Here is a 19,488-nt window from a genome sequence, read left to right as displayed (position 1 = left end):
CTCTAGCAGAGCTTTTTGTTTCCAGATCACCGTCATGTAAGTGAAATTTTGTCATTTCCGATTCTGAAAGCAAAGGGGAATATTCTTATTATCCTGATGCCCGGTGCAAAGCTCCACGCACCTGGAGAGAATTGAAGTCACTAAAAATCACATCTGTGCTGTTCTTAGTGGAGTAGAAAGACACATGATGTCCAGACCCAATCTATTTTTGCCCTGAATACACTTGGCTGCGGTCACATTTCCGAGTTCTCACAGCAGAAAATCCTCATTTATTCTAAAGTTCCCAATATACACAGAAATCCATGTAGCTCGGTCTACCGCAACTCTCTCCCTCTTCTCTGTGGGGACGTTCTGCAGGCGTACCTTATGCCTATATATGTGTATCCATGCATCCATACAGTGCATGCAAACTTCTACATACATACAGCTAGATAGAGAAGCATATACAAAAACGCTGCGTTGTGTATGTTTGTCTGTCTGTGGAAGACTGTACTGTAGGTCCCTCTCTGTAGCCACACCGGTTACATGGATCTGCGTCTGTATGTCCATCGGGATGCCCGTGGTTCCGACCACCCCGAGACCAGAAGCAGCGCCGACCCCTCTCCCTCCGTCTGAAGACAGCAGCACCTCCAGCGCCCTCGGGGCCCCATTCAGCAAGTGAGTGTGGGGTTTGGGGGTGGGGGCACCCCCAAAACAGAGGGGGAACTCTGCCGCCGGGCGCCGCAGCCCCCTCGGAGCCGCCCCCTCGGGGGGCATCGGGCTGGTGATGGCGGGGAGAAATCCCGGCTGCCGGCGGACTGCGGCTGGCGGGTTTCCTGCTCCCCCTCTCCTCTGTGTGTGTGCGCGCCCGGCTGCACCCCGCTCTTGCCGGCGAGGCGGGTACCTGTTGGGCAGGAAGCGGGGACGAGGCGCTCCCCGATGCGGGGCAGCCCCCGGCAGCGCTCCGGTGCCGCGCTGCGGGGCTGGCCGCGGGCCAGGCGCTCCGCCGGGGGACACACACACGACGTGCGCCCCTTCCCCCAGCCCGGCCCGGCCCATCCCGCGGCCCGGCGGGGCCAGAGCTCCGGCGCGCTGTGCAGAGCCCGGGGGGCACGGCCAGCGCCAGCCGGGGGGGCGGGAGGGGCCGCGCCGCTGCTCCCGGCAACCGATTGCCGGGAAGGGGGAAGCGCCGCAGCTCGGTGCCTGCTGAACACCTGTCAGACCGCGAAGCCTGATTTATACCCGGCCCCGGCAGCCTCTCCCCTGGGGGTTTCCCTCTCGTCCCACTTCTTTTTCCTTTTCGTCTCCCCCCTCCCTTCCCGGAGCGGTGTGAAAGGGGGTTTTTTCTTCAGGGTATAAAGCTGAGAATACGGAGGAAGAGAAGCTAAGAGCTTCACCTCATTGCCTCATTCTCCCTTTCATGTGAACATCCTGCAACATTTCCTTCATCCCGCCGCACCTCTCACCTGGCCAGCGCTGCCCACATCATGTCCGCTAAGCTCCTGCCGGTTTTCTTCCTCCTCTCAGTGTTTCACGCTTGGTAAGTCTGCGCTCCCCTCGCCTTCCCCCACCCCCTCTCCTCTCCTCTTTCCTCGCACCGGGGCTTGCGGGCTGGAGTCCCCCTCGCTGGAGTTCGCAAAATACTCGGCACCCGGGAAGGACAAGGGGCTCTTACTCCCCACCCCCGCCGCGCCGTGCCGGGGCTTTATTCCTAAACGCGGCTTCCCCGCTCCCTCCCCGGGACCCGCCTGGCTCCCCGGCCAGCGGCAGCCCCGCTGCCGGCGCTGCGGCCCCGCCGCTCTCCCGCCCTCCCGGCCCGGCGTGAAGCCGGAGGTCGCCCGCGAGGTCTCTGTCCCGAGCCGGCCCGGCAGAAAGTTTTCCCTCTCCGGCGGCCGCCCCGGCCGGACGGCGGCTGGCGCTGCCCAGGCTCCCCTCACGGCGCGGGGCGGCGGGCAGCCCCGGCTTCCCTGCGCGCCCCACCCCCGCGCCGGGGCCGGCGTGAGGAGGGAGAAGGCAGCCGCGGGAAGCGTCAGCCCGGCGGCCGGGACCAGCCGGGGCTTCTGGGGGTGCCTTGGTGCCTGGGGGAGGGGGCCGGCGGCGGCTACCGTTACCCGTCTCGCCCTCCCTCCGGCGTTAGCCGCTGCGGAGGGGGGGCCGGAGAGGCGCCGGTGGCGGGCCGGGCCGGGGAAGCCCCGGCACCCGCCTGAGGGGCGGGAAGGGTCTCCCCGGCCAGGCTCCGGTGGCGGCGGACTGTGAGGGGCCAGAGGGGGACAGCGAACAGCTGCAGCAGTGACCTTTTGGACTGGGCTCGCCTTCGGTCCTGGCGGTTCTCCAGGTACTAGGCAGGGCCCCTGCCACATAACCCAAGCAAAGGGGTCACCTCAGCTTCCCCCAGTAAATCTGCCACAAACCGGGCTGCAGGTGTGCGCAGCGGCCCTTCCCTTCCCTTCCCTTCCCTTCCCTTCCCTTCCCTTCCCTTCCCTTCCCTTCCCTTCCCTTCCCTTCCCTTCCCTTCCCTTCCCTTCCCTTCCCTTCCCTTCCCTTCCCTTCCCTTCCCATTTGTGGACCATGTTCTCCTTTTCAGCAGCCTGCCCTACACCCGAGTGGCATCTCTCTCCCAAATCCCCACAGGAACTAGAGGCTGCTCCATGTCAGCCCCCAGAGCAAGTCCTGGGCACATGTGTTGCAGGAAAGAAACCCCTTCTCCACAACCTCTCAGGGTTTTCCAGCCTTCCTCCTTTGCAGTTTATGCACTGCCTCCACTCTGTCTCCTCACAGGACCAAAACTAGTGGCCCGTGAGGAGTTAGGGGAAGGTGTGCAGCCCTTCTTCCTCCCCAATTTGACAATGGCCTGCCATCATCCCACACTTGTTTCTGTGGATAGCAGGAATATGCTGGGAACTTGGCAGTCACCAATAAGGATACAAGTGAAAAATGCAACATCAAGTGCCTTCAAGGAGCCTAAATTGTATAGAGGCAAGCAAGGGAAGTGAAATAACAAACTCCTAAGGAGGAAAACAAAACACCTTGAAAAATATGTATCCAGTATATTCATCTGATTCACTGTGAAACCTCTCACACCCCTCGTCTTAATCTAGAAGGCAGGTAGGAATGTACGTTGTCTGGAGGTACTTTCTAGGAAATAAGCTGCTAGAGTGAGGGGATCTAAAGGGTCTGCCAATGCTTAGCGTCTTACTAGTGACTGGTTTTAAAGAAGCAGCTGAACTTGGTTCTTATTTCTACATGCAGTCTGAATGCCTCCAGTAAAGTTGTGATGGGTGCAGCAGAAAAAGATGTACGATTTGTGCTACTTTCCTATCAGCACCACTGCAGGGTTTCAGCTTTGAAGTATCAACCATGTATGTCTGGAGACGGTGCCTCCTTTGAGAATGGTTCTGTAACTGCAGTACTAAAACACAGTGCTTGTCATGAATATGAGGGAGGAAAAAAATCCAACCCAAAATTCCTCTTAGGATTTTTGAATGCTAACTGGGTGAAATAAACCAAAAAAATTAAGTTTTCAAAAAAATGTAGCTCACTAACAGGGAAGGAATGGCCATCTATTCAAAATATTCCCTAAGTTTTGTCTACTTTTGCAACTTGGTTATATGAGCTCTCTAGAAAATCTTCAGGGACCAGTTTTCAAAATTATTTTTATATAGAAATTGTACATAGAGCACTCGCAATTTGTGAGGTCATGTTAAGTGATTCATGGCTAATCCTTAGGGGTGTATTGGCTATAGAGCCATTTCAATTAAAAGTTTCATTAAATGCTCAAATGGTGGTCTACAAGCAATGCTGAGGGTTGATGATGCACTGTGATTAAATTTTTGTAATTGTATTAATTTTTTTCTGTTACTATAGAGTGTCTATCAAGTCTTCTGGACATCTGAGATATTAGTGTCATTATGGAGAGGGAGAGAGAGAAAGAAGGTTGCTCTGATGTGTGTAGCACGTCCCATAAATAAGCTGTGCCTCTGATTCTCCATTGCTTTGCACCCTGCAGAATTATTGGCATTTGTGTAAAAAAAGGTTGTGAAATGATATTGTATCACCAGGGCAATTGCAGGTCGAAGCAACACATGATTACTACTCTAGGTTCCACCACTGAGGTTACTTTTCTCCTGATAAGTTCATCTCAGTTTAACTGTCATAGATTTTCTCCAGTGAGAGACATCAAACAGATTTGGTTTCTAAGATACCAAAAGACACATCTTCAAATCAACATTTTACTGTTTGTGCACAAAAAGCCGCACAAATGAAATTAGTCTTGTGTGAAAATAGCTCTAGCTGTGATTTCTGGGCAAACAGTAGTTTCACCACATTTGTATCAGTGTACTCTTAAAATAAAAGCAATCTACCTATGAAGGAAAGAAGCCACAACCCTTGGTGTAGTACTGTTTTTTAAAGAATGTCATTAAAACTGCAGAGAAATTCAGATTAATTTATGCAATGTATTTGTGTGCTTGTGATAATCCATCTTAAATTCAAGGAGCAAGCTCTTAATTCTAAGCCTTGTAATACATTAAACTCTGAAATTCAGGCACTGAGAATATGATAATTTATTAATAGGATAAAATGATCAGGAAGTATTAAAAGGTCTGAATTTTTAATACTCTTATTAGCCTTTGTGCAAGAGATGAATCAGTTGTCTTGATGTATTAATAAAATAATACTGCAGATGTTCACTCTTCTTAAGAGTATATTGTAAACTAATTAGTCAGGATAGGCTGGTTAAAATAAAAGATATAAAATACTACTCTGATAGCTGTATTAACTCCCAGAGTATGATTTTTTGAGAGACTGACAGAAGACAATTTCTAAACAATTCTCATTCATGACCCATGATACTCAACGGTTAATGGGAACATCTTGTTGCAAAAACAGCCTAAGGCTGGGTAGATGCAAAGCCAAGGGAGATATCTAAAACTTTTTCAGATGAGTGTGGAGATTTATCTAGAACGTAAATTCTGATTTTAATTATGTAAAATAACATCTATTTGTTTGATTTGTTATTGCAGTTCTAGAAAGGTTGAAGAGGAAGAATATGAAGATGGAACAACTAACCAAAAATGGGTTTTAGCTCCAAAAACACAAGACACAGATGTGACTCTCATACTAAACAAGCTGTTGAGAGAGTATGACAAAAAGCTACGGCCAGATATTGGAAGTAAGTACTTCTTTCTGCACAAGTGAGGAAAAGCATCTATGGGTGCAGAAGAGATGTTATGTTATATTTTGGTTAATGTGCACAAATGGCTGGGAAAGTGGAGATTAAGTCTTTTTTGGCTGAAGTTCATTTCCAAGTCAATATTTAAAAAAATCTAGTTCTCAGGTGAAGATGTGGTGGTAACTTAGCATGCTAGATTCTGGTTTGCTTGTACAGTTTGCACAGAGATATGGAAGGGGTAGCTCTAAATCGTTTAACAGATCTTTGGCAGAGTTAGGAACATACTTACCTCTTTTTTTTTTACCTTTTTCCAATCCATACATGTGAAAAACTCATGCTCTGAGGAGTGATTAAAACCCCAGCATATTAAAAAAAAAAAAAGTAGGACACAGCAAGAGAAGAATGTGCATCTACTCCCTTCAAAATATGATCAGGAAAGTTATGCTCCTTAATGCTGAGAAGGCACTAAGATTTGCCTGTGTATAGGGCAACTCTAGAGACTTTCTTCCCAAACCAGCAGACATCTTATCACCAAAAGAAATCTGATAGAATCGAAGTGTCTTGTGGGCAGCACTGCTACATATAGGTAAAAAACTTAGATGAAAGCCAGTAGATACCTGCATATAACCATTTTGAGATTTTTCTTTTCTTTTTTTTTTTTATTTGTATAATGAGGCTGTGTATTTCAAACCAGTATTTTTTTACTTTTTGTGGTTATGCCCTGTTTGCCTTGTTTGCATCCCTAGATCAGAATGCCTATTGCACAACTGCTGTTCAGTTTGGTCACAGCAAGTTTGTATGACAGAAATCAGAGACGATTTGTCACTTACATTTACTGCACCTTGCATATACTTCAGAAGGAATTAGGAATGGGGAAAGCTCAAAAAAACCACCTAATATAATTTGCTTTTCCTAAATTTTTGCAGAGATTAGAGGGGGAGTTCTTACCCCTGATTACAAGTGAAACTACCATTTGCTGATGGCACATGTATCGATATACTTCCTAGGTGATCCCTTTGTGTGAGTTTAGAGGGAAGTAAGAGCCATCTGTATGTGTTCACCATTACAATTATTAGTGTCTCATAGCTACACATTAATACAACAGTTCCAGAAAAAACCCCTATATAGTATGAAAGTGTTGGGTTGTTGGTTTTTTCTTCATAGCTATTACCTTGATTTTCTGTAGTATTTACAAAGAGCATACTTGATAAATGTGTCTGTTTTTAACACAGTGACATTTCTCTCTCTCTACTTAGTTTGTCATACTGGATTTAGCTGATCTTTAATATCTGAAGGAGAAGTGCTTTAGTAAGTTCCCCACCCATATCAACATCTGGAAGACTTTCTCAGAAAAAAAATTTATCTGTACACCCTGTCCTCAGATCACTGACTTCAGGCAAGGTAAATTACGTTATGCCTATGTGGGGCAAAGTAATCATTCAAAGTCCCCATGTCAGTTGCCATAAAATCAGTAGAGATCAGTCATATCTTAGGGCACTGGAAAATCATCGTTACCAAAATAATTCCTTTTGTCTTTCCACAAACTTTCATAAATCCTGTTTTAGAGATAGGAGTTAAATTACACAGCCCCTCATATATTGTACTGAACAGATTTTACAATTCTCAACTACATCTATCTATTTCTATCAAGCACCTCAGGCCTAGGCCATTTTTCTCTTTTATGGAATCTGGCTATTCCAGAACTTGAGCTGAGTGTTGTTCAGATGCTAAAGAAGTTAGTTCACCTCTGCTTCTTTCCCTGGTCCCTCTTCCATCCTCTGTTACCTTTGATGTGGATAAATAACATTGCCCTTTTGAAGCTGAGGAGCTGCTGCATTTGTCAAGGAGAACACAAGGGGAATGTTAGAGAATCAGGCGTTATATTTAATCCCCTTGAGTTGCTGGCTGGTTCCTCACACACAAGCACATCTTCCTTTCCATTTGGGAGCAGGTTATCCTCCAAACTAGATGGCTGACTTGTCCTGGCAACTGACCTGTGTTCCTGCCCTGAAGCTCCCAGTATTAATACAAGCCAGTTAAAGCATAATACATATCAGCTAAAGGACTAGGAAAAAAAGTAGTGGACCAGGTAACACAGAGCATACAGTAAGAAAATGCATGTTTTGGAATTTATAGAAAGCATGGAATGAACCAGTGGAGGAAGAGAACAGACTCTCAGCCACTGTCCTTCCTCCCTTGACTTTTTTTACAGCTAAACCACTGTAAAAGAGTGTGTAGGTCAATGCTAAGATGCGAGGCCAGGACTTGCTCTTTCCTTTCTTTTTTTTCTTATGCTGGCTTATACTTGGCCTAGGCTTTCATGTAAATTGTCAGTCAGATCACATGCTCAGTCTACACTCAGCTGACGGCACTCAGCAGTACAGGCATCACCTGCAAGGTTCCAAGCCAGGATTTTGCACCGGTAGATTGGACAACCTAGGTATTAGGCAAAATAGTTACCCTGTGAAGGCTATCAGCATTGTGACACCTTAACATGACTTGTCTAGCTAAAAGGGGCCTTTGGTCTTTGGAAACAAAGCAGTGTTCTGCCATCAGGGGAATGTCTGGCTGCATCTCCTGTGGCCACACACTCGGCAGAGTTCTTGTCTCCATAAATAACACACCTTGTGAGGGTTTTCACTTTAATGGTGGCATCTGGCAGTTTTCCATTATGCCACAGAAGATACACGCCTTTTGGAATTAAAAAAAAAAAAAAGGAAAGAAAGAAAAGAAAGCACCTCACCCTGAATAGCTTATACAAGTGTACCGATTAGATCTAAAAGAAAAATGTTTTAAGGAGACAAAGCATCTTTTCCACCCACTTTTTACCAGTTACAATTACAGGGCTGAGAATCATAAAGGCACCAGTCTCGGGTAACAAGTAAACCCATTCTGAACTATGAAGGTCTTAAAATGTCTTCCACAGGGAGCTACTTAAGTTTGTTTCAAAGGCCTTTGAAGTAAAGACCCCTTCAATGGATATACAACGTTTTCTAAGTGCAGTAAGGCTTACCACCTTGCAAGAGTGATTTTATTTCCTTCTACCCTGCCCCGCCATGTCACGCTGGCTTAAGTCCTGACATTTAATAGGACTAAGTTCTGGCCCTCAAATTGTACTTCCTCCCTGAAATTTTACTTGATAAAATGAGAACAAAAATAATAGGCAAACAAACAGGCCACAGAGTACAATGATGATAATTACAGCTGGAAAAAATCTCAGACTTACTTAGTTTCCATTAAAAAAACCCATGTTTTTGCCATTGTTCTATTTTTGATTAACTGATTTAAAATTTAAGTTACGTTTAAAAAAAAATGAAGCAAACCACAGGTAAATTAAGTAGCACATGACAAAACATATTTCCTTCAAAGTCAGTTTACTTTAATGAAACCTTCTCTCTCACCTTCCTTAAGCTGCAGCTTAGTCCATAATGGAGTCCTGGAAAATAAAAGCTACCTTTTTTACCCTACATTATTTCATGCTTGTCTTCATACCGAATGCAAGTTGCCTTAAGCAGACAGAAAGTTTGTAACAGTGTATTCTTCCAAAGTGAAAGTTTTGCCAATCGCATTCCCTGAGTGAGCTTTACATGTGGAAGATAATATGCTATCTTCTTTCATGGTGAAAGTCACCTTACCCATCAAAAAGGTTGGTATGTGAGTGATTTCTGCAATGGGACATTATAGAATCATAGAATAGTTTGGATTGGAACGGACCTTTAAAGGTCACCTAGTCCAACCCCCCTGCAGTGAGCAGGGACATCTTCAACTAGAGCAGCTTGCTTAAAACCCCATCCAACCTGACCTTAAATGTTTCCAGGGATGGGGCATCTCCCACCTCTCTGGGCAACCTGTTCTGGTGCCTTACCATCCTCATAGTCAAAAATTTCTTCCATTGACCTACACACATTTCTTCATCCAGTCTAAACCTACTTTCTTGTAGTTTAAAGCCATTACCCCTTGTCTTATTGCTACAGGCCCTGCTATAAAAGTCTCTCCCCATCTCTTTTACAAGCCCCCTTTAAGTACTGGAAGGCTGAAATAAGGTCTCCCCGGAGACTTCTCTTCTCCAGGCTGAGCATCCCCAACTCTCTCAGCCTATCCTCACAGGAGAGGTGCTCCAGTCCTCTGACCATTTTGGTGGCTCTCCTCAGGAGACACTCCAACAGGTTCCTGTCTTTCCTGTGCTGAGGGCTCCAGAGCTGGATGCAGAACTCCAGGTGGGGTGTCACCAGAGCAGAATAGAGGGGCAGAATCCCCTCCCTCAACCTGCTGGCCACGCTGCTTTGGATGCAGCCCAGGATGCGGTTGGCCTTCTGGGCTGCGAGTGCAGATTGCCAGCTCATGTCCAGTTTTTCATTCACCAGTACCCCCAAGTCCTTCTCACTGGGGGTGCTCTCAGTCTCTTCATCCCCCAGCCTGTACTGACACCCAGGTTTGCTCCAACCCATATGCAGGACCCTGCACTTGGCCTTGTTGAACCTCATGAGGTTCACATGGGCCCATTCCTCAAGCTTGTCGAGGTCCCTCTAGATGGCATCCGATCCCTCAGGCATGTCAAACGCACCACTCACCTTGGTGTTGTCTGCAAACTTGCTGAGAGTGCACTCGATCCCACTGTCTATGTCATTGATGAAGATAATAAAAGGTAATTGTCCCAATACAGACCCCTGAGGGACGCCGCTCGTCACCGATCTTCATCTGGACATTGAGCCGTTGACCGCTACTTTCTGGTTGTGACCATCCAACCAATTCCTCATCCACTGAACGGTGCACCCATCAAATCCCTATCTCTCCAATTTAGAGAGAAGGATGTTGTGGGGGACGATGTCAAAGGCCTTACAGAAGTCCAGAGAGATGACATCCGTAGCTCTTCCCTTGTCCATTGATTCAGTCACTCCATCTTAGGCAGCCACTAGTTTGGTCCTTGCCCTTGGTGAAACTGTGCTGACTGTCTCAAATTGCCTCCCTGTCCTCCATGTGCTTTAGCATAGCTTTTTAGGAGGATCTGTTCCAGGATCTTCCCAGGCACAGAGGAGAGGCTGACGGGTTTTCCCAGAGTCCTCCTTGCTACCTTTTTTAAAATGGGTGCAATGTTTCCCTTTTTCCAGTCTCCAGGGTCTTCACCTGACTGCCAGGACTTTTCCAATATCATGGAGAGTGGCTTGGCAACTGCATCAGCCAATTCCCCCAGGACTCTGGGATGCATCTGGTTAGGTCCCATAGACTTGTGCATGTTCAGGTTCCTCAGGTGGTCTAGAACCTGGATCTTCTCTTATAGTGGGAGAGACTTTGTTCCTCTAGTCCCCATCTTGCAGTGCATCCACTCAAGAGATGTGGGAAGAGAGATTTCCAGTGAAGAATGAGTCAGGGAAGTTGCTGAGTACCTCAGCCTTCTCCTCATCCGTTGTTACCAGTTTGCAAATCGTGTTCATCAGGGGGGTATACTTTCTTTGACCTCCCTTTTCTGGCTGACATACCTGTAGAAGCCCTTCTTATTGTTCTTTGCATCCCTTGCCAAGTTCAGTTCCAGCTGCACCTTGGCCTTCCTGGTCCCATCCCTACAAAACTGGGTAGCATCCCTATATTCTTCCCAGGATACCTGTCCCTGCTTCCACTGCCTGTGCATTTCCTCCTTGCCCTTTAGTTTGACCAGCAGGTCTTGACTCAGCCACGCAGGCCTCTTGCCTTCCTTTCCTGATTTCTTACACCTGGGGATCGAGAGCTCTTGCGCTTGGAAAGCGTCCTTAAAGAACTGCCAGCTCTGTTCTGCTCCCTTGTCCCTGAGGGCAGTTTCCCAGGGGAAAAGCTGGGAAAAAACAGAGTTAGTCCTATTGACTAACCCCCCAAAGAGCTGGAATTTTGCTTTCCTAAAATTCAATCTCCTGACTTTACTCTTTGCCTGCCCCCTATCCCTCTATCCCTCAGGACTGCGAAGTCCACCAGTGCATCATCACTGAAGCCCAGGCTGCCTCCAATCTTGATGTCACCAATTAGCTCACTTGCATTGGTGAGCAACAGGTCCAGAATTGCACGCCCGCTGGTAGGCCTCTCTATCACCTGGCTTAAAAAGTTATCCTCCATGCACTCCAGGAGTCTCCAGGATTGCCTACAGCTCACCGTGCTACTTTTTCCAGCAGATGTCGGGGTGATTGAAGTCCCCCACCAGGACAAGAGCCTGTGAGGGTGTTACCTCCTGGTAGCTGGAGCAGGAAGGTTTCGTCAATAGACTCCCCTTGATCCGGCAGCCTGTAGTAGACACCAATCACAAAGTTCCCTTTGTTGCTGCAGTCTCTGATTCTTACCCATAAGCTTTTGACCTGCTTGTGGTTATTCTTCAGAGACAGCTATTCGCGCTCCTTCCATTTCTTGACCTAGAGGGCAGCGCCTCTTCCCTTCCTTCCTTGTCTGTCCCCTCTGAGCAGCCTGAAGCCATCAACAGCTGGACTCCAGTCCTGGGATTTGTCCCACCAAGTTTCAGTAATAGGAACCGGGTTGTAGCTTTCTAGCAGCACAATGGCCTCCAACTCCTCCTGTTTGTTGCCCATGCTGCGTGTATTGGTGTAGAGGCATTTCATCTAGGCTGTTGGCCATGTCACCTTCTTAGAGGAACATCCCTTCATTCCTTTGAGATATTTCACTGGTGTTTCCCTGTTTTCTCCTATTACCTCAGGAACCCCTGGCTCATCTCCGTAAGGTTTCAAGTGTGCTGCAGTGTAGCCAGCATGTCTCAGAGCAACATGTTGAGGGCCCTCGCTAACACCACCCTAACCTTGGTGTGTCATCTCACAGCTTGTCATGGGCAAGTCTGATATTATTCCCCTCCCCCTTCAAGTTTAGTTTAAAGCTCTGTCAATGAGTCCCACTAGTTTGTGGGCAAAAAGCCTCTTGTCCCTTTGAGAAAGGAGAATCCCATCGGATGCCAGCAAGCCGGGTTCTGTGTAGGTCATCCCATTATTGAAAAACTGCAAATTGTGGTGGTGACACAAACCACGGAGCCATGTATTAATAGACTGGGCCTGTTTCTTCCAATGTCACTGCACTCAACTGGAAGAGAGAGGGAAAAATTACCTGTGCTCCAGATTCCCTTAACAACCATCCCAAGGCCCTGAACTCTCTTTTGATAGCCCTTGGGCTATGTGTTGCGGCTTCACTGCCACCCACATGGAGGAGCAGTAGTGGATAATAGTCCGAGGGCTGCACACAGAAAACTAGGGAGTTTCCTAGTGATGTCCTTAACCCGGGCCCCAGGGAGGCAGCAGACTTCCCTAAGAGAAGGGTCTGTCCGGCATATTGGACCTTCAGTTCCCCTCAGAAGGGAGTCGCCTACAACTACAACCTGTCAATTCTTCCTCATGGGGGTGGTCGTGATGCGGGGGTAGGCCTTTCTGACCTTGGCAAAATGTGTGGTGTAGCCGGACCATCATCCACATCATCCATAAACCGGCCTTCCACATCCAGAGCCTCACACCTGTTGTACAGAGGCACCTGGGCAGGCGAGGTGGGCAAGGAGGGGGTTTGCCTCCTGCCTCGAGTGTGGGCTTGCCTCCATTCGCTTCTTCCCTTTAAGCTACTGCTTTCACCCTCGCAGGGGGAGGATACAGGATCCCCTTGATCTTGTTTTTTTTCTGGTGGCTGTTCCTGCTTCTGTCTCAGGGAGGGCAGAGCATGGTTCCTCGAGTCCATCTCTTTCTCTGGTTCCTTAATGCTCCTTCACCTTTCTACTTCCTCTGGTAGCTCTGCCACCCGGCTGAGCAGATCAGCCGCCTGGTCACACCTCACGCAGCTGCTTTCACGACTGCCATCAGTTACTAGCAAAAGGCTCTGGTACATTCGCTGTTACATTGGTAGTGGGAGGAAAAATCTCTCGCCCTAGACCATGCTCAGAGCTGCAGTACTCATTTGGAGCATGAAGAGCATTAAGAGTTGCCTTTTGGTAGCTGGTTTGTTTACCTTTTTGCCTCTTGTTCATTAAGAAGCAATAACTAAAGTGGGCCAAAATTTCAGTGACAGCAATGCGATAGTAATGTTAAGATTAGTTCATAAACTCCAAGCTTCCCTTTTTATCTCAGCCTCAGTGTGATAGAAAACATTTTATTTCACCAGTAGTTTTTAGAGAACAAAACCTTTCCCTCAGCATCTCTAGCAAGGAGTCAGTTACCTCAGCACTCTAATTTAAGTGCAAAGGATATTCTAAAACACACGTCCCGCAGTCTGACCAAGGACTCTCCAGCCTTCCTGTGATTATCTACCATTTTCCCCAGCTCCTGAAATACCTTCCCCAGAACATAACATGACTAGAATAAGGAGTTACATACACTTGTTAGGTACAAACAGACAGAACTGCTGTCCACTACCTTTCCCCATGTGGGAAAGTGGTATTAGGAGAGTGATAAATTTCTGGTCTAGCGTTTTTTAAAAATGCCTGAAAATCATAGAAAAAAACATAGAAGTAATTTCCCCTGCATTTCAGGCTGTACCAGTGATCTTTGCAGTTTTTTATATTCTGCCAGGGAAAGTTTAATACTTTAAATTAATATCTATTTCAGAGGCTGGAGCAAAATAATGCTGGTAAGAGAAAAGCCAACTAGAAGGGACTACACTCTAGTGTACTCAAATTACCCAGGGAAATTGACAGTAGAGTGTGATCATAAGTATTAGAAATTATGGTCAAATAAGATAAAAACCCAGATCAAGGAATAGAAAGTTACAAGATAGAACTTCCTGTGCCTCAGAGTTACTTAGCTGACAGCAAGTTTTTCAACTGATACTTTTTATAGTGGTCAGCCAGAACTGAAAAGACTGAATTCCATTTTTAATGCAACAGAAACCTCATATAAATGTGGTAGTTTATTGTATTAATTTATTTTTCCTATACTTTCTAGCATTTAGTTTCCAAGCTGCCTGCTTTATTTGAAGAAAGTCAAGCTGACATCAAATCAGACTTGAGGCAGGAGCATTATGGGAAAGACAGCAAAAACCATGAATAATGCTGATTTTACTGTTATTATTCACTGGAAAAAGAGAAGTAGTCAAATAGTTTGTATTGCATGTTTACATTCTCTGTTTCTCAAACGTGTAACTGTATTAGGGAAGGTTATGAATTGCACATGTTGAAGAGAGCTTCATCAGCTTGTGTTCTGAGGTGCTTTCACCACTAACATCTGCTTTTTCCTCCTTTTTGGTTATACTGCAGTAAGAAGGTTCCTCTTGGATCCTCTATATACATGTACGGGCTCTAGTGGTCCCCTGTATTTATTACAAGCCCAAGTAAGTTCACTTTAAGTATGAAAGTGTATATGCATGTATGTGTGTATATATATAGGTATATGCACATGTACATACACCCCTAATTTAATGCCTATATACCTTCTGACTGACAGTTCTAGCTGTCTTGAGAGTCCAGCTCTTCTTTGTTGCTCCTCAAGTAACTTTGTAAGCATTGGGCAAATTTCTGAAGACGATAGCAGTCTCCCAAACAGCCTGTGCAACTCTCAGTACTCGGGTAGGTTTGTACAAGTGTTGCTGGTAGGAATAGGTGGGCTCAGTTTGTGTCTGTCTGACATGCTCTACTGCACTGGCTTGGCAGGGTTTAACAGCAGTTCCCTGTTTTTAAGCTGTTAAGCTGTTTAAAAGTTCTCTCTTGTAACTAATGTAAGCAGTTTCTCAGTGTATGCAAGGAGCAAATCTGTTGGGTGAGAGGGCACAACTTTTATTCTCTTGTTTTTTAAAGGGGATCTGCATTTTCCAGCACAATCTGAATTAAAACCTTGAGTTCTGAAATGGTATCACAATCTTTCTTCTGTCTGACATGCCTTCCTAGCAGGCCACACAGAAATGAACCCTGAAGTGCACCACAGGCTATTACCACTGTGGCTGTCAAGTTATTTTTGCTACCTGCTGATTGCCACACCTGATACTCTTTAAATTAGCTCCAGCAAGGTTTCCCCGTATGTGATGACAGAGGGTTGCTTATTGCCTCACAGTTCAAAATATTTCCCAGATCGTAGTGCAGAGAAAGCTGCAAACTGTCATGCAAGGTCAAATTACTACTTGCTGCTGTAAGTCTTTTTTTGGGCCAGCCTTCGAGGGACGATGTCAGACCTGTTATAACAAGAAGTAGTGAGGGAGGCAGTTGTCACTTAGGGATTGATTATAGACAGTTGTACCTGGAGAGCTAACCAGTGTGTGAAAGTACTGCGCAGTGGGAAGGAGAGAGGGAGTAACTTCTGTTTGTCTTATGGCAGCACTGAGGAGGGGAAAACTGTAGTCCTGGATCCAGCTTTTGTAGTATTGGGCACTGCAGAAGATTGTGGAGATTAGTCTAATTTAGGTTTATATGGGAGAAAAACTCGAATAACCTATTGGTCAGGATGCGGAATGCTGTGGCTAAGACTCAGCTAGGAAACAGGGCTGAATATAATGGGAGGTCAGGAGCTGAAAAAGGTGATAAAAAAATCAGAAATGTTTTAATTGTTCTCATTGATACTTCCTTTTTTTTGGGGGGGGGGGAAGGAAAGTGGATTGTCTTTATTTCAGCAAACTTTTGTTCTGATTTAGCTGCCAAACCAGAAATCTGTTGAGTTGGCAAAGATGTACTGGTTTTGTGTTGGAGAGAGAGGCCTTTTTCCCAGGTACTTGAGAGCAAGGTCCTTTACAATACAACCTTCTCTTTGTGAATGTAAATAATTCATGTACACAGATAACTCTTATTTAGAGTTTTATTTCCTGACAGTGATTACTTGCTGAAATGGCTTGATACAAAAGCAGGATGAATGTTTTTCTTGAATGGCATTGTAGGTAGGAAAGTTTGGTTGACAGTTAACACTTGCCAAACTCTTCATCTAAACTGTCAGATCCAAAACTGTATGTAGCAGCTTCTTGTTCTTATTGTCTCTTCCTTTCCATAACTTCACCTAAGAAATCTGGGAGGAGGTTGGGACTATAGTATACAGACTTTTGGGATGCCATGGTTTGAAAGTTAGGTAAGAGTCAGGAAATGTCTGAGATATTAATTACATCCTTTTGTTCTCTCTCCTTCCATCTGTGATTACCTAGACTATGCTGGCTCTTACAAGTGTAGAAGTGTATTTAGAAGTCTTCTGGCTCCCCGCTCCTATCAATATAAGTAAAACAAAAATGGAAACTTTAGGTATTGATTGTAAAACCCACCTAACCATTAAGACTTAGAGTTTTCATTCCCAAACAACATAATACTGGAAAAATTGCAGCTTGTCTGTTAGGGAAAGTTAAATGAAAGATAAAAGTGCTGAAGGTTGACTGATAGTGATGGTGAAACATGAAGAATACAGGTGATTTGTAGTTAATTGAGGGAGTCCATTTGTATGCACGCTGTCATTCAGACTCCTGGACAGAATGGCAACAGAACCTAGCATGTGAATAAAATAACCTGTTCGGAAGACTCTGTTCTCATCTTGGTATTGCTGTCATCCAAACTTTCTTTCAAGTCTTCACTCAATTTTTTATTATCCTTTTGATTTTCATTTGCAGTCCTGTTTTGGTAGTTTGATCCTAAAACAGAAGGATGACAGTTCTGTTGAAGTTTCTCTGGCTGTAGCAAGTGGAGGGTTTTGCCCTCCGTCTGTTGTTCAAGACCATTCTCGTCTATGCAGAAAGAATGAGTCTTTTACCTTTGTAGACTAGAATCATAGAATCATTTAGGTTGGGAAAGACCTTTAAGATCATCGAGTCCAACCATAAACCTAACACTGCTAAATCCACCATTAAACCATGTCCCTAAGTAAGTGCCACATCTACACGTCTTTTAAATACCTCCAGGGATGGTGACTCAACACTTCCTGTTACTATGTCTGTCTTCAAATGTGGCAATATATCATAAAATACAGAAGTTTTAGCTGACCACAATTATCCCTGAGAAGTGACTTGTTAGCATAGCAGTTTGTTTTACAGGAACAAACAAGTAATTAGATGTTGCCTATAAGGTCATGTAGGAAGATATAAGTAGTCATCATCACTAACGCAAAGTAAACAGTAACACTATAAACACTTCTACTACTACTGCTATGGTTACCGATAACTGTGTAATGGTTTATGAGAGCTTTATCCCAATTTAAAAATAGCAATTTATGTGCTAATGAGATAATGTAAAATATCTCTATAGTGTAATTTAAAAAGGTTATCACCATTATCACAGAGCCACTGTTGTTAGTCTTTTGTGTTCAGAAGCCTTGTGGAACTTAGGCAGAGTTTAAGTGGCTGTGTATTTCTGGAACAGAGCTCATATTGTGTTTGCTATGTGGTTGCGTGCCTTCTAAAAATCTAGTGCCAATTGCTTTGCTTCTATAAATATGTGTATATTGATGCATAACATTTTTACTACCACTGTTTTGAATAAAACCAGAGTAGTTTAGACCTGGGAGTGGTTTGAACAATGTGAGAAAGGTTAACTCTCAACAAAAAATAATTTTAATTTTATTTTAAAATTTATGAGTGCTCTGCTAGTTCTACTCATGTTTAAATGATCTTACAATAAAAATATTTCTAAACGTAAAACTTTAAAAAATAATTCTAAATATTTATGATTTGTGCAGGAACATAAATGCTATTTGGACAGACTTCAACGTCGAGGAAGCTTTCTGTAGGAAGCAAACAAAGTAGTTTCATTCATGAAATAAACAACAGATCTGAATAGCATAGTTCTATAAAAAACTAAGAGATATTTTAGAAGGACAGGATAATATAAAGTACTAAATAAAAATAACGAAATGTCAGGAACTTATTGCAACTTTTTCCCTGACTTGTGAAATGGTATAACAATCCCTTTGTTCATTTCCCCAAAAGTCTTTTAAAATTTTCCTGATTTATCTGTCAAGTTTTTTACACATATGATCGGCTTGCATATGTCTAAGAGTAAAGTCTTTATAGATTTTAATGGGTAATGGGATTCAAGCTCAGGTACTGTTTATTTCAGTAATACAAATCTGTAAAACAGGACTACACAAATCCTAGTCAGCTTGCAGGGTATTTGTGATCAGGGCATAATTCTACCTGTTTCTGTGTTTTGTTGTTATCCAGACATACCTGACCTGGCTTTACACTACCTGCCTAAGTGTTCACCTGGCTTCTTAAGTGAGCTTTGCAGGCAGTGTTGAACTCACAACTCCCGTGGCAGGTGTCTTGTGAACTGTCTAAAATTTGTAGACAAATTTCACTCGGATGCAATGTGATAGTCACAAGGGTGACTGGAATATAAACACTCCATCTGTCTCAAAGCCATGGCATTTGGATCAGTTGGGGACTATTAGCTAAATATTGGTGTGACCTTAATTTTGTTTGCAGATATTTTGATTGGCTTGATAAATCCCCTCCTCAATTAAAACCAACACGTTAAGCAGTTAGCTAACCTTAGATAGTACTGCAGTTACTTCGATGTGCTTACGTTGTCTTTTAGGGAAAGTTAACTACCATATATTAAAGAATATTTCAAAGCACTTTGAGAATGTTGATACATTTGTTGACAACCTTTAATTGCTCTCCTGCATGTGATACACACATGGTTCTGCCAGTAATTTTTCTAAGTTTCTAACAGCTCTTTAGAACTATTTTGGGCTGATGCTGGTATCAAAACAGTACTGGAGCTGAGTTATATAGATTCAGTTATTTTCTTTTGTAATCTTAAAATCTTTCCCTCATTATGGTTGGTATTTTTAATTAATATCCTATGCTAACAAATCTAAAATTTATACCTGATGGTTCTCCCAATACATATCTGTTTATATCCATGACAGACCACGTGCAACAAGAACTGTACTCTTCTGTCTTTTCTTTCAAAACCTGAACACATATTTACTATACAATCATATTACAATTGTATTTTCTGCCTCCGCCTACAAAACCAAAATATCACTCAAAGGAACTTTCAGTCTTTTTTCTTGTTATAAGAGCTTACCTGTATTTTTAATTTGAATTTCACTGGGAATGTCTGAGGCTAGATGCTGATTTAATTTGACATAAGAAGTGGCTGCTGCTTAGCTTTCTTCTGCTTCAGGATTAGACCTTTACTGTGAGTAAGACAAAATTCTCTTTAGCCTTAACAAGCAGTGCTTCATTTTTTGCGCTGGAAGAGAATTTGGTCCAGCACATTCAGGAGAAATTATCTACTTATATACTTAACCGCAATGATTATATAAAGATGGATTCCAAGCACTGTGTTCTGGTCCTGAACTTTGTCCCTGGTCCTGCCGAGATTCAACTGCATGCCAATTTGCATCACTAAGTCTAGTCCCGTTAATGTTCACCAGAACTCCTTAGTGTTGAACTTCCAGCCAGATACGTGTATAAGCCCTAAAAAGATCAGAGCC

At 44.3% G+C, this 19,488-nt stretch overlaps 1 protein-coding gene across 1 annotated transcript in view; it reads left to right on the top strand.

Moving 5' to 3' along the window:
* Positions 1-1,466: 1,466 nt before the first annotated feature.
* Positions 1,467-19,488, top strand: part of GABRG3 (gamma-aminobutyric acid type A receptor subunit gamma3) — a gene marked incomplete at both ends in the record, with an annotated part of 353,343 nt that continues 335,321 nt past the window's right edge. The window contains 2 exons of the mRNA XM_082013970.1: positions 1,467-1,519; positions 5,001-5,149. Of these exons, the coding sequence (XP_081870096.1) occupies positions 1,467-1,519; positions 5,001-5,149 (202 nt within the window). The remainder of the gene's footprint in view (positions 1,520-5,000; positions 5,150-19,488) is intronic.

The sequence above is a fragment of the Phaethon aethereus genome, assembly GCF_964289735.1.
Source record: "Phaethon aethereus genome assembly, chromosome: 1".
NCBI lineage: Eukaryota > Metazoa > Chordata > Aves > Phaethontiformes > Phaethontidae > Phaethon > Phaethon aethereus.
This window is presented reverse-complemented; position numbering and strand designations above follow the sequence as displayed.